This window comes from Ruditapes philippinarum, unplaced genomic scaffold (assembly GCF_026571515.1).
Source record: "Ruditapes philippinarum isolate M1 unplaced genomic scaffold, ASM2657151v2 ctg4436_1_1_1_1, whole genome shotgun sequence".
Lineage (NCBI taxonomy): Eukaryota > Metazoa > Mollusca > Bivalvia > Venerida > Veneridae > Ruditapes > Ruditapes philippinarum.
Genome location: NW_026857946.1, coordinates 74,434 through 90,490, shown reverse-complemented (window position 1 = coordinate 90,490; position 16,057 = coordinate 74,434). Strand labels below are relative to the sequence as shown.

Below are 16,057 nucleotides of genomic sequence, written 5' to 3'. Positions count from 1 at the left end.
CCAACAGGTCCGTCTTTGAATATGTTTTCTTTAAAATACTCTCAAATTTATATTTCTAATATGTGATACAAAAAGCTGATGACTTATGCTTGACATAATGATTTGAAAATAATGTAAGAAGCATGTTTCGACAGAGCGCCTAATACGTTAAGTTTACCTTTTTACATAATGAATTTAAGAAAGCTTTTTAAGCTTCCTACTCAATCTGAAAATCTTATCTCTATGTAATTTGTTCTGTAAATGAAAGGATAATCAAAATCATATTGTTAAAACTAAATAATTAATTTTGAAAACTTTATATCTGAGTTATATGTCCGCTTGAAAGTTTACCTTAAGTTTTTTGTATCGATTTTGGCTTCGGATTGTACTTTTTGGGTTAGATAGACTATATTTCGAACATGTGAGCTCGTCATATCATATACTTTAACTCTTTAGGTGTGTATCCACTTGGTAAAACGAAAAAAATATTAATAACTATAAAATATATTTGTAAGCATGATGAGCAACGGAAAACAAAATAATAATCCCGTAAAGACAGTGAATATGTTTAAATCAAAGTCAAAAATAACATCGCAATTTCATCAAGGTCAGTATACCATATCTTGAATGGACCCGACAATTTTACTTCAAACTGAAATTTAACATACACGTCTTTTTTACCGTTTGTGCACTGAAAAAAAATCACTATATATGTTTACATGTTTATTGAACTTTTAATACTATGTACAGTAGAATTTTAACTGTACACTGCCATTCAATAATAACTTTCATTTTGTGTATTGATTGACCTAAATTGTGCACAAACATTTTTTAACGGGACCTCGTGACAGTGCCCGTATGTAAACAAGGACGTATTATTTACCACCTTTGCATTTCTATTGTCCGTTTCAAACTGGCATCGAGTAACGAATACAATTTTCTTTTTCGTGTGTATCTACCCCCTTCAGGTGGTAGCTGTTTGTTTGTTTTTTACTCTTTTTTTCATTTCTCATGATAATTATTAATTGTCCTCCAACAAATACCTTAAAAATAATATTGTACTGTGTGTAGAAATTTATTAAATAAAACCTGTCATGTGTTAAAATTAACAGGTATTCACCACTGTTATATATACTCATGTGTTAAATTATATGTAACTTGAGTTAATAAAGATATGTTCTGTTCTGTTCTACACCTAAAGCAGCATTGATCGAAAATTAGCGAAGAGAATGTATCATCTGCTTATAACTGATGATCTTTATTTATTTTGGTATCAAAACAAACAAACACCTCTACACAGCCATTCTAAATTATTTAAAATTAAACATGAAATGTTAATGAATTCCATAAACATTGTCAGTTTTAGGCTTGCCCAGTTTTGAATTATGTATATGACTGTAATTGTCTTCTTCTACTGCAGTCGTCCTCTGTTTGCTGGAATAACCTTCTCCAGAACATTCATCAGCTTGATATTGCGTCCCGTATACATTATCAGTTTTAATGTGTTTCGATAAATCACCATTAATGTGATTGTATGTATCTCCCTCCGCTTCTTGACAGTCATGTGTTTCACCTTTAGGAGAAGTATGCATATTAAGTTTTGCAGCAACCGTTTCCGTTGTGTCGTATTCGTTGTTTTTCATACCAACTTGTGCGTTTTGTACTCGGTCGTAAGTGGCGTGTTCGCCTAGTTTACGCCGCCGATCGTAATTGTTTTGCTATTTTCAAAAAGTCTGTGCATTTTTACTTGCCTGCTATGTTTATATACCATTTGGCATTGTAAAATTTTCCTTTTCCGGGTTTTTTTTAATACAAAAAAAGTATCGGAAACTGTTCTTCCCCTTTTATTCCAATATTTTGGATCAGCAAATCCCTGGTGAGGCGATGCTTACTTTGACTCTCTTTTTCTTTATCAAATGTCTTGCTTACCGGTTTTGTTTTCTAAGTTTTTGTTTTGTGCAGTTTTTCTTTTCAGCATGAACCGAAGGGTCTTTTTATAAAAATTAAAAAAATTTTTTTAAAAAATTTTTGATGAACAATCGACAAAAAAAATTTATTTTGTGTACATTTTTGTTCCATTAAAAATTTTGTTTTTAAAAAACCAAAAAGAAAAAAGTAGAAAATTTTTACAAAGTTCAAGTTTAATTTTTTGGGGTTTTTTTTAAAGTCATGATTCATGAAATTGTTTCCATCTTGATGCCGAAAATAATAAATCAAGGTTGTAAAATTTATAATGAAATTTTTTTTCTAATGAAAATGTGTTTGTATCTATAAAATAAAACTTTTGTATAAGCTGTATCATTAACGAAACAGAAACGTTATTTACAACTTTCTACTCATAACAGTAACCAAAAATAATTTAATATATATATAAACCAGTCTGATACAGTAAGAATTAAGTATTTTACATGTTATTAAATGCTTTTGTATATGTAACGATTATCATAAACAAAAAGGATATGTTTTCTAGATATATATAGATATAGATCTAACATACTTTCTTCTTCTGAGTATCATGCAAACAACAACAGCAGCAATCATTATGACACCAGCGACTGAAACACCAGCTGCAATAGCTGCTGTACCTAAAATATTTGTCATGAATAATAATCAATGGCGGCGTGGCTGAGTGTAAATCGGACTTTTAATCTAGAGAATGCCGGTCGCGTGGGTTCAAACCACACCAGGGACAAGCCGCTGTTTTCGTAAACAAGAAACTTTATACCAATTGCTTACTACTGGTTGGTTGCAGATTCGAGAGTGTTTCAATAACCTTATCTTCCAACACAATCGAGCTAAAATACATTCTTATGAACTAGAAAAAAATGATTCAGTAATAGAAAATAAAGCAATTTTATCTCTCACGCCCCCTTCCCCGTGCACTTGAATTTCAATTATCAGTATATTTATTGTTATCAATAAAATTGAATCATATGATAAATGATATTATACCTTTGTTTATCTTTTAGATACGAATGGCTTTCCTGCAATTAAGACTTTACAAAACAGTGTTTTATTCATTGTATGCATAGTATTTTTTTAATGAACATGGTTATCTGTTGTCTTCTTTTTTATGTTAACTTTGTTGTTTATAATTATTTTACCTTAATGTAAAAGACAACACGTTAAAACTTATATACGGTTTTGCCCTATATTCAAATTGCACGTTTTTATTCTCATATTTTCCAGCTGTACCTGAATCATCACCATCATTGGTTTGTTGTTGTTCCTTTGGCGTTTGTATATCGCCTTTGCACAACGACTTCTTTTGTTCTTGAATGCTGCTGGTAAACTGAATTTCGTACCTGTCAGAAGCATCCGATCTTTTCAAATACCCATATTCTAAATGAACGTTTCCAACAATAGGTTCTATAGGTTCTAAAAGAAACAGTAAGCACACTTTACAATTGATTAAAGTGACAATTATAAGATGTCACTATTGCAGGCATTGTTAACAATAGTTCTTTAAGTATTACACATGTTTACAGTTAACATACTATGTTAAACTTTATAAACCGCTATATTGATACTTACGGATACCTGAGAATATGAAGATTGACAGACTGCGACACATTCCTGTCCAAGATTCTGTAGTATTTCCGTTAAATTTCACAGCATTTTCATATAAAAGTGGTCGAACATTGCAGCCAAAACAAAAGTTATTTGCCAGATACCATGGAAAAATTTTCTGACCTTTGGCTGGAGCAGGCACATCGTAAGCTGTTGTTCCTAAAATTGATGGAAGTATGAGACCAATGCTTTTCATTCATATCCGGATGTCACTATAAATCACTACAAAAATGTCAGATAAAATTACAAGGAAAATCTAAACATAAAAGGTTCAACACATAAACAAGGGATAATAGAGGGAAATATTAAATACATGTTTTTTTGTAATTTGTAATTGTAATTTGTACAATATTCCATCGAACAGTAAGTCAGTTGTGTTAAAGAATGGGTTTTTAAAGACAAGTAATTCTAGACATTACATTTAGTTTTAAGTTATGACAACCGTAACGTCTTTTACTTTCAGTGCAGTTGTAGTTAAAATATGTATACAGTAGAGGTTAGCAGCTGAAAGAAATATCAAAAACAACGTTTTATAGATCAGTTTACATATTCCCATGAAATAGTTGTCACATATGGTAATTAGTTGCCCTTTTCCAGTTGAATTGTTATGAATTTGTTTAGCATTGTTGATGCATGTTACAAGGTTTTAAAAGCTTAAATGTCAAGTCAAACACCAAATAGTACATTCAATATAAATGGACATGCCTGGTATCAAAAGCGCATATAGCGCACAAATTTGTAAAAACATTATTTTTGTTTTTGTCATTTCCTTTTACTGTCTGCTTCGGTTTCAGATAGTTTAACCTACTGATTAAATATAATATTTCTATTATTTACCATCTTCACATATACTGTGTAACGCACCGTCGCACTTATCCCACAAAAGCATCTTGTCCGTTCCGATTCTGACGCAGTTACTTTTATAATTTTTTGGATTAAACACCTTACGGATGTTTAGAACTGTAATGGTAAAAATATTTAAACATGTTTGAAAATCTTAATGTCCAGCAAAATTATCCAAAAGCATTGTAAATAAGATGCCGAGATCAACGATAATTATTGCGAGACTTAAGCCACATTAATTGCGGGCAGTTTAAAAAGTTCGATGAGCTATTAAGAACTACATTTGTGTATTGCTGTGTAAAAGTGTGTACTCTCTTAAGAAAGCACAAATTAACAAAAGTTAAAAGTTAAATGAGTGTTAAAACAATATCATAACTGGTATGTTGACATGTCAAATGACGATCATCTCCTTTTACTGTAATTTAATCATTAAAATGGCCATAAATGCCCAGCTCTATTTATCATCCATTAAAAAAGCTGTATTTATTAAAAATGTATATGTGACTGTGTTAATTTTCATAGAAGAAGTAAAGTCGATTCCGTTTTTACTCACCTTCAATTTTTCATAGTGCTTCATAGAACCGCGTCAGTAAAAATCGACAGGTAGTGAAGTAATAAATTGTATATTAATGAAGCCAAATAAAGCTTGACACTAAGTATGTTAGTGTTTATCCGAAGCTATCGCTCCCGTCGAAGTTTCTTATGTTTGTAGAATAGCACAGAATACCACAAACATATCTTTAGTATTGCTTTTATAGATATTTTTTAAATTGTAGCAAAGGTTCATTTCAAGTTTTAAACACAGGCTAAAACCCTCAAAATCAATATGCTGTTGTACATTTCAGTGTTAATGTTAATTACCCAAGTAAAGCAGATGATATGGTGAAATACACTGAAGAGCGTAAGCATATCATTTAAACATTTTGTTGACTAAAACATATTATGTATCATAAACTGCGTACACCTATCACTTCTGCATATTTGCCTTACCTTTCCTATTAACCACATATAAGGAAATAAATGGTGGCCCCCCACAAGCCAAACCTTCAGAGGGTGTCGGACATGGTTCATAACATGACGCATAGCTAACTAGTGTCTGTTTTGCCGTGATCGTTTCAAAACAAAAACACTGTAAAAGCACAAAATATCTGTAATTTCAAATTAAACAAACTGATAAATTTTACGTTTTAAAACAACTCATATTACCGAGGTGCGTGAAATATAAAGTTGAAAAAAAACTAGACTTTTGACAATGTTCATTTATTATATACTTCTGATATCTAAAATTAATATGATTTTGATTTTACACATATTAGGTTCATTATTAAATCTTACCCGATTTATGGCAAGTAATAAGAAAAATATAATTAGAATTAGAAGTGTTAATAAATTGACAAAACTAATAATAAACTAAAGATTTTCTACCTTTCTATATTTAAGTATTTACTTTATTTATTTAGTTTTACCTCATGACCCATTAGTCCAATAACTGATCCTCTTCGTGAACATACAGAAAAACAATTTCCTGGTGAATTCTTCACAATATGATTCGATTGAATTCGTAAGATTTCTGGATATTCTATGCAGCCTAAATTTATTTGATATTCAATTTTTAAAACTGTAAAACTTGAATTAATAAAACGATGGATACGTAGAAAAACAAGGAAAGCTAATATTAGTATGAAGTGACGTTCAAGGTATGGAACTTCAATTTATTTGTATGACGGACTGAAATTTTTGAGGCGATTAACTAAAAGTTATTCCATTGAAAAATCTGTCAACTCATGGTTACGTTTAAAAATATCTATAATAATTAACATCATTTCCTTATCAATATTACAAAACTGTTGTTAATTTTCTGCGATGGTCACATTTGATCAAATTAAGTTTTCAAATTGGTTTTCTAAGCACGCAATTTTATATTACTTATGTTAAGTCAGTTGTAAATATTGATTTTAAAATTGACGTAAATGTGAGATTTTAAGTAATCGCAAAAGAATGATAACATATAAGATCAGAAAAAAATTAAGAGAATATTGAAATTAATATAGTATTACCAAAATACTCAAACCCCCGCATATTCCTGTAGTATCCAAGCCACTTTCCATCCATATCATTTGTCATGTTCTGATCCTCCTTTACAGTAAAGATTTCACCATCATAAGTAAACTCCGGTGTTGCTAACGAGCAATTGTCTTTTGCTTTGTCCCATGTCATTAATTCATTGTAGGGTACTGTAAATAAGAATGACTGTATTTACGGAGCATGTACCTACTTTAGACTTTTGAGACTGCGATGATAGTCAAATATATAAGGCTTGATACAAAAAACGTGTGTGTATGTTATATAAGTTATTCCTGCAACCATTTACAAGCTATTATGGATTTGACGCCAGTTCCAATCACATAATAATTTTAATTTTTAATTATGAATTTAGAACAAGTGAGATACTAACCATCTGAAAAAATGCACTGAATATGAAACAAAAACGATAAAAGTAGCAAACTCCAAACAATATGGTATTTTAAAATACAAAATCACTATAACTTTACTCATTGCCAAAACGCAAAATATAATAATAGCTGAAATATTAGATAATAACCTTTTGGTAAATTGTTACAGAACAACAATTTGAAAGCAACTTTTGAAAAATATAAATATCAAAGTTTTAAGTTAAATTGGCCTTTTAACTAAAACATCTCTTCCGAATCTGCCCAACTTCAATCGCCCATCTTATCGATTTTAGTACACAATTTAAAAAAAAAACAAAAACATTTATTTTCCTTTTAAACGAGTCAGTATTTTTAAAGTCGTGATCTGCATTGTTAAAAAAATGTTTTTATACGCGAATACACAATCAGTAGTCACCAGCTACTATGAGATATATCATGTTTCAAATCGGACAATCGGTGGTTTTAACCTACATCACTTCTTATGAATAACAAGACAGATTTTATTGATAAAACTTGCAAAATATATTATCAACTACAAACAATAAAGTTATAAATAGCACATAATTTTGTTGGTAAAATTTCACCCGGAAGGAGCCTACAAACCTGTGTGTTATTTCTTTATTACCCTTTTATTACTCGAGACAAATACTTCAATGATCTGAACATTTTCAACTAGATCTAAATGTATAAAAATTTGTATGTTTAAATCATCTGCTTGTTTCATTTTGATGAATATTCCTCTGCAATAACTTCCGTTGCTAACGGATGTTTACTTTTTGACTATTCAAAGACCTGGAAAGCAGGTTTGGTTACAAACAACCAAATTTCTGTTGCTTATTGTCACTCTGATGATGACCCTAAGTTCTAAAAAATAGAGACTGAATCGAAAATCCAATGGCGGCCATTTTGTGTTCTAGAAATGCTTCACATGTTACCTGTTTAACAGTACAATTCTATATTCACATACAACACTTGAATTAACAATAATTATAATTATAATTACATTACATGTACAACAGCCATTCAACCATCTATCGGCTATTCTTTAGGAAACGCTATCATCACATGATACTACTGACATGATTTTTATCAAGATGTTTTATAAGTCATACGCTTAGTTGCATGATTTTATGAACAACGTATATGTCAATGGTTACATATTTTTACTAGTTTCATTCAACACATCATTGTATAAGTATGAAATATTGCTAATGACAGAAATAAGAACTTCAAAAGCTAGTCATCAATTTATTCGAGGTATATTTCTTAACATCATTTTCTCATGCTGACAATCATTTGTCACTAGACTATGATAAATGATTTACTCCATCACGTGGTTATTTTTCTTTGCCTCGAAAACACAAAGGGACGACAAAACATTTCCTGAACATTGAATAGTTTATTATAATAATGAAAAACCTAAAACGGTCTACCTTTATAAAACATGTACACGCAATTCTTTTTTACATATGTTATTTACATAATTATTTAATATAATATGTTTGATACGCAACTAAATAGGTTAACTGAATAGTTATAATTACCTGTAGCAACACATATCCGAAAAAGAAGCAACAAAATCAATTGTTTGACACCTGACATTCCTACTGTATTAGGCTGTCTATCAGGATAACATTGACGAAGATAAACACACCCGGAAGTATTGCTATCATATAACGCGGTATAAAATTTAATTTCATGTATTTAAAGTATCATTGCTTAAGAGGAATTATAACCGTATAATTGGTTTTACAATCGGCTAAAATTTAATTCGAAACAGCCATTTTAAGTAATTGTACAAAATTGCAAAATCATAAAGTGTATGTTGATTGAACTGGTTGTCATTTGATTGTACATGTATTGCTATATTTCAAATTTTGAAAAAAAAATAGAAAGTAAACATGAGGTAGTATTTGTTGAGGAATCATAACTTGCATGTAAATGTTAACATGTTATACGCAACAATAATGCTTGCGGAACAAATTTTTCTCTGGTTTATAGCACATCTTATCTATACAAGTACAAGAGTACATGGACTATATTATTTATTTCAGCATTTATCAAACATATAACATAAGCATTATTCAAAACGAAAACAGACATGCATTTTGTAAGACTTTTGATTGTTCCAATGACTAGCTAACAAAAAACATACAAACGATAAACAACTTACAAAAGGTAATAATATACATATATCATACACGCAGTTTGTGCCTTAGCGAATTTACCATGATATGTTCTTGTATAAAAAATGTTTGTAAATGGAACGATAACTGTAACGTCGTATCGAAATTAACTTTTTAGAAAAAAATGATAGACAGTAAGTTTAAATGATTCAAATCATCTTTTGTTATTCCGATATCCTAATTTGGTAATATAAAAAAAAACATAAAACCGACAGGTAAACAGATTAGTTGCGGAACGCTAAGGATTCTAAAACGTGGGTTTGAATACCTGTAACTTTATTCTAAAATGAGTAATGATAGATAACCTTAGAACTAATGCCTTTAACTGAAACCTGATTACTTTATGCACGTGAAGATGGCCATTTAAGGTCAGTGAAGACAATCCTACGAGGGGTTTATTTGAAAATCGGCTCCGAAATTAATCGCAAATGAAGTAGAAGACGGATAGAATGGAATATGGATATAATATTCACGTTTTTTTAAACTTCGTACAGATAAACGATTCGCCTATTTAGACGTGCTTCCTTGTTTACCGCATTTGTATGTAAACTCTTTATCTTTTTAAATTCATTCTACACAGACCAATACAACGAGTCTAGCGTAGTTGTGAGGAGTTAGGAAAGTTTCCGCTTTCAGTTGTGAAACGATGCTGGAATCATGTTTGTTTTGGATTTTTCTGTGGGTTGCTTCTGTTAATGGTATTTAATTACTTAATTAATTGTAATTATATATATTTTGCCTGTTAGCCCTGTCTCTTTTTTACGTGTAGTTATTTAAATCAATAACTTTTTTTCAAAATACTAACAGTTTACTGAAATGACAGACAGCATCGAGTACTGAGTTATTTACAGGTATGTTTTATTCCTTTGGTGTTATATTAGATTTTTGTACAGAAATGATTACCGGTAAGGAAGTTTAAATGACAATTAAATGTAAGCATATAAGATGATTTTTTCATATTTTTAGGTTTTTTACTTTATGTGTTTATCAAATAGTTTTCTGTTATTCATATACTAGATTCCTGATGTACTATTATGTTTATTTATTTTCTATGCAAGCGAACAGAAGTAATGATAGTAAGATATTCCATCACACTCGCTTTAAACTTTTTATTCAAGTAAGTTCTATATAGCATACGATAACTATTCACTACACTGTTCAATTGCGCAGTTGTATACTTTTGAAAAACATATAATATACACGAAATATCATCTCCAAAATTTATCAAAATTTCTAAAATAAATAATACTATGTAAAAAATTCCCTAGATTCATTTTGGTTCGGAACTTGGAACTATTTTGGTGTACATGTTTCTTCAATATTAGGCAAACAGATTACAGCATAGCACTGTAAGCTATACTACAAGTTAAATTGCAAACGCCATAGTGAATAAAGTGACTATCGTGACCCGTCAACCCGGAAGAAAAATAGGACCTTGACTACGACCGACCTAGATAAAATATTTGTCCTGCGCAGGACAGTCAGATTGTGAAACGTCTGTGTTAGTCTATAGCCCCGCTATACATCGGTACAGCTAAAAGTAGCAGGATTCCTCTGATCTATCTAGAAACTTTTATACTTTTGAATGTCTCTGCAAAATGCATATTGTTGTATTTTGCACGGTTTATGCAATATTTTTTTCTACCATGCTTTAAACATGGATAAATTTAACATCGCATATTAGATTGATTACTCGAAATCTAACAAGATATGTTTGTAAAACATGTATGCCCCCTATCAGCAGCCAATTAGTCATGTGATAAGGTTATTATGCATGACTTCTGACCCAGTGATCAAACAATTAATAAGGGTTATCAAGTATCTACTGGTCATGACCTTAACCTTTGACCCCTTGACCCAAAACTCAATAGGGATCATCTGCTGGTCACGACCAATCATCATACAAAGTTTGAAGTTCCTTGGCCTAAGCGTTTTTAGTTAATTGATCAGAAACCGTTTTTACCTACAAGGTCAATGTGACCTTGACCTTTGACCCCTTGACCCCAAAATCAATAGGTCATCTGCTGGTCATGACCAATCACCATACCAAGTTTGAAGTTCCTAGGCCTAAGGGTTCTTTAGTTATTGATCGGAAACCGTTTTAACATACAAGGTCAATGTGACCTTGCCCTTTGACCCCTTAACCCCAATATCAATAGGGGTCATCTGCTGGTCATGACCAATCACCATACCAAGTTTGAAGTTCCTAGGCCTAAGGGTTCTTTAGTTATTGATCGGAAACCATTTTTACCTAAGAGGTCAATGTGACCTTGACCTTTGACCCCTTGACCCCAAAATCAATAGGGGTCATCTACTGATCATGACCAATCACCATATCAAGTTTGAAGTCCCTAGGCCTAAGGGTTCTTTCGTTATTGATCGGAAACCTTTTTTACCTACAAGGTCAATGTGACTTTGACCTTTGACCCCTTAATCCCAAAATCAATAGGGGTCATCTGCTGGTCATAACCAATCACCATACCAAGTTTGAAGTTCCTAGGCCTACGGGTTCTTTTGTTATTGATCAGAAACCGTTTTTACCCAAGAGGTCAATGTGACCTTGACATTTGACCCCTTGACCCCAAAATCAATAGGGGTCATCTACTGATCATGACCAATCACCATACCAAGTTTGAAGTTCCTAGGCCTTAAGGTTCTTTAGTTATTGATCAGAAACCGTTTTTGCTTACAAGGTCAATGTGACCTTGACCTTTGACCCCTTGACCCCAAAATCAATAGGGGTCATCTACTGGTCATGACCAATCACCATACCAAGTTTGAAGTTCCTAGGCCTAAGGGTTCTTTAGTTATCACTCGGAAACCATTTGGTCTACGGACCGACGGACCGACGGACCGACGGACCGACAAGTGCAAAGCAATATACCCCCTTTTCTTCGAAATGGGGGCATAATAAGAGATTAATACACGGCGGAATAGGACCGGAAGGTGATTTTCGGCCCGCAAAATGAAAAATGGCCCCAAGGTCTTCAGTCAGAGGCCATTATTCATTTCATAGGCGATTATCACCTTCTGGCACTACTAAGACGTGTATTAATGTCTTTAATACACTTGGAATATCTAATAGTAGCATTTTTTTTAAAAATAATTCTTTGAAATTTCTTTCGATGAAATTCCTGTCTGCATTTCTACTGTTCAGTACACTAACTTCTACAGGGTTGCTTACTTTTTGTATGTTCAAAGTAGATCTACTGTAGAATCTAGAAGCAAGTTTTATTTTCATTTAGTAAGTTTCAATAGTAATTACACTGTATGTACACGAAATACGCTTCAGCTCTCATAATAAATATCATATGACATAGTTCAGATGATATTAATAATACACATTTAAATTGGCACATTTTTCATTATTTTAAAACACAAACACGAGAGGTATTTTACACGTAAGTATACTTGAAATTAAATCACCTTTGATAAGACGAGTTCACAGACACGATATAAACAAGATAACGTCAATCATTCATATATATGATACCGTTGAATTTTTATCAGATATGAACTTATCCATAATTACTTCGGGATCATATGCAATCACACGGCTTGAACCGTCCCTGTAAAAGGTTAATATTTTTTTACGTTTTTACACAAATGTGGCATCTGTTTTATTCATTAATAATGTTTCAAACCTTTTCACAGGTGTCAAAATATATTTAAGACTTGATGGTATGAGATTTTTTATTACTCTTATGGGAATGGTTAAAAAAAGCAAAAGTCTCAGTGACTTGAATCAATATATTGATTGTAAAAGGAAAGTTGTGTAAGGTAAAGAAATCAAATTTTGATAGATGTACCCTTCATTCAATTATGGCTTCTGTTGACAACCAAAAGCAATTCTGGAAGAAAATTAAACATTCAAAACAAACAATATCTTTAAATCAATGGTATGATCATTTCAAATCAGTTTTTCAATCTGATACAAATACCGTTTATGAAAGTAATGCTGTAAGTGATGAATCAATAAGCTATAGTGAAAATGATGTTTTATACAATAACTGTTACAGTGGAGCAGAAAATGAAGTAGAAAACATATTGTTTAATGGTGAAATTACAGATGACGAGATTAAAAATACTATAATTGAGCTGAAACGAAATAAATCAACAGCAGGAGATTTAATACCTGAACATTTTATTCAAACAATGTATTTATTATTACCATATCTGCGTAAACTGTTTAATAGGATATTTTTAAAGTGACGTTATGCCCATCCGAGGGTATATAGTGAGTGAGCGGGTGAAGATAAAAATGAGTTTTTATTTTGCCATAATTCATTTGAATTTGATAATTAAGTTCGCATAAACAATTAATAATACACAGAACCAAACAAAATTTGTGTAATTATCCATTATAATTTACCTATAACGCTTAGTTTGTAAAAAGAGTGGGACAGTCTTGGCAGATTTATAATTTTATCCTAAACATTTTCTAATATCAACTGTTGGTCAAACACCATTTTGACAATCAATCTATTGAAATATAAAGTCATTTCAGCTCAATTTGACTATGAAATTATGAGCATAATGTCACTTTAAGCGGTTTGTTTCCTGAAAAGTGGTCTCTTTCAGTACTTGTTCTTATCCATAAAAAAGGCCAACTAATAACCCTGATAATTATAGGGGAATACTTTTGTTAAAAATTTGTAGTAAAATATAAATTAGAGTTTTAAACAAACGATTAACATTTTTTACAAGTGCATATGACAGATTAACAGAAGCACAAGCAGGATTTCGTTCTTTGTATTCTACTATAGATAATGGTTTTATACTCTATTCTATTGCAAATAAGTTTTTATGTCAAAAAAGTAGAAAGTTGTATGTGGCTTTTATTGATTTTAAAAAGGCCTTTGACAGCATTTACAGATCAAAGTTGTATTTAGTTTTACATCATCAAGGCATTAACGGTAACCTTTTAAGGGCAATAAAAGGTATCTATAATTCTGTCAAAGCTTGTGTCAGAATGGATTCTAAACATAGTGAAATTTTTTGAGTGTCCTCTTGGGTTACGTCAGGGCTGTAATCTAAGCCCGGTACTTTTTTCTCTATTTATAAATGAACTATATGATGCTATAGCAACCACTGGTATTGCTGGAATAAAGCTGACACCAGATACAGTACAAAATTTACTTTAACTATTTGCTGATGATGTTGCTTTGACTGCTGATACTGTAAATGGGTTACAGCAACAATTAAATATTTTGTCAAAATATTGTAAAGATTGGAAATTATCTGTTAATATAGAAAAGTCTAAGATTTTGGTCTTTAGAAAAGGTGGCTACTTATCTCGTCATGAAAATTGGACATATAATAACAACCAATTACAATGTGTTAATGGATTTTCCTATGTTGGATTATATTTTAGTAGTAAGCTATCGATGCAAAAGATGGATGAGTACAGTGCTAATAAAGCTAAGAGAGTTTTAGTCTCCTTATTATCATCATTGAATCATTTAATGCCTTTGCCAGCAAATGTATTTTTTAAGTTGTTTGATGCTAAAATTGCCCCAATTCTTTTGTATGGATCGGAAATTTGGGGTCTTGAATATATGTATAATATTGAAAAAATACAGTTGTATGCATGTAAACGATATATGAATGCACCCCTTCGTTCTTGTAATGTTGTAATTGTTGGTGACTGTGGAAGATACCCAATGCATATTTTAAGTAGTATACGCTGTATTAAATTTTGACTAAGAGTTCTTTCTATGCAAGATTATAGATATGTCAAAAAATGTTACCATATGTTGTTGTATTATGACAGTATTGGATATAGAAATTGGGCTTTTAATGTTAAATTGCTTTTATATATCAAATGGTTTTGGTTATATTTGGGAACAGCAGCATGTTTCAAATATAAGGTTATTTTTAAAACAGCTTGATTAAAGGCTTAAAGATCAGTATCTACAAGATTGGTCTACTGAATGTCATTCAAATGCTAAACTTACTTCTTATATTAATTATAAATCAGTGTTTAAGTATGAAAATTACCTTGATATTGTTGACATCAAGAAATTTAGAAATGCTTTAGTAAGTCTTCGGTCATTATCGCACCCTTTAATGATTGAAAAAGGAAGACACATCTATTAGGTATTGATAGAAATCAAAGATTTTGTTTCTTTTGTGAAGACCAGATTAAAAACGATTTTCATTTTATTTTAGTTTGTTCAAACTTATAGTCATCTAAGAGAACATTATATTAACAAAAAATATTATAATAATCCAACTTTGAACAAATTTCATGTATTAACGTCATCCAGAAAAGAACAGACAATAAAATGTTTAGCTATATTTATTTATTATGCTCATCGTTATTGCAGTATTAACATGTTGATTAATTATATATGTCAATTAATTAAAGCAACAATTTTGATTAACTAGATTGAATATTTGATCTCTCTTATTTAAGGGCATATTGGAAATAATGTAACCTTGTTCCTGTTGTTTCTTGTTTTTCTGGTTTCCAGATACAGGAACAGGCAAATAAAATGTCACTCTTTATAATCTTGTATTTATGAAACTACTTACATACTTGTTTATATATGTTAATATGTTGATTACTGTAGATTTTTACCGTATTTGTGATTAATTGTTATAATATGTAAATATGTTTTGTGTTTATTGTGATTTATGAGTCATGCTTGTTATGTTAATTACTGCAGATTTTCAGTTGTTTTGTGATTATGTATTATAATATGTAAATATGTTTTATGTTTATTGTGATTTATGTGCTGGTGGCCTGAATCATCTTAATAAAGAATTGGTTAAACAGAAACTTTAAAGATTAAGAAAAATGCCACAATTGTGATAAAAGTGAGTGATGTTAAAGGGCAAGAATGACATTTAAAATCTTTTTTGTTTCTTTCTTTTTATTATATTTTTATCTTCAGATACTGTATACACCGACCCTGATACTTATTTAAAATTTTAAATATAATTATTAGAAAAACATTTCGAGATTGAAAAGAACACATGTGTATATTCATGTAATAGAATACAATCTAGCTAACCGTATTT

The 16,057-nt window shown here is 30.9% G+C and overlaps 1 protein-coding gene across 3 annotated transcripts; it reads right to left on the bottom strand.

Moving 5' to 3' along the window:
* Positions 1–2,387: 2,387 nt before the first annotated feature.
* Positions 2,388–8,511, bottom strand: LOC132751574 (uncharacterized). 3 transcript variants are annotated; one of them, XM_060741753.1, is made up of 8 exons: positions 8,390–8,511; positions 6,450–6,626; positions 5,859–5,980; positions 5,383–5,521; positions 4,387–4,509; positions 3,514–3,708; positions 3,175–3,357; positions 2,388–2,564 (listed from the first exon to the last, which is right to left on the bottom strand). In XM_060741753.1, the coding sequence occupies exons 1-8, from the start codon at positions 8,445–8,447 to the stop codon at positions 2,446–2,448; spliced, it is 1,116 nt and encodes a 371-aa protein (XP_060597736.1). In that variant the 5' UTR covers positions 8,448–8,511; the 3' UTR covers positions 2,388–2,445. The 3 variants fall into 3 exon arrangements, with proteins under 3 accessions (XP_060597736.1, XP_060597737.1, XP_060597738.1); XM_060741754.1 differs by having other exon boundaries at positions 3,520–3,708; XM_060741755.1 differs by having other exon boundaries at positions 3,175–3,348; positions 3,520–3,708.
* Positions 8,512–16,057: the final 7,546 nt, after the last annotated feature.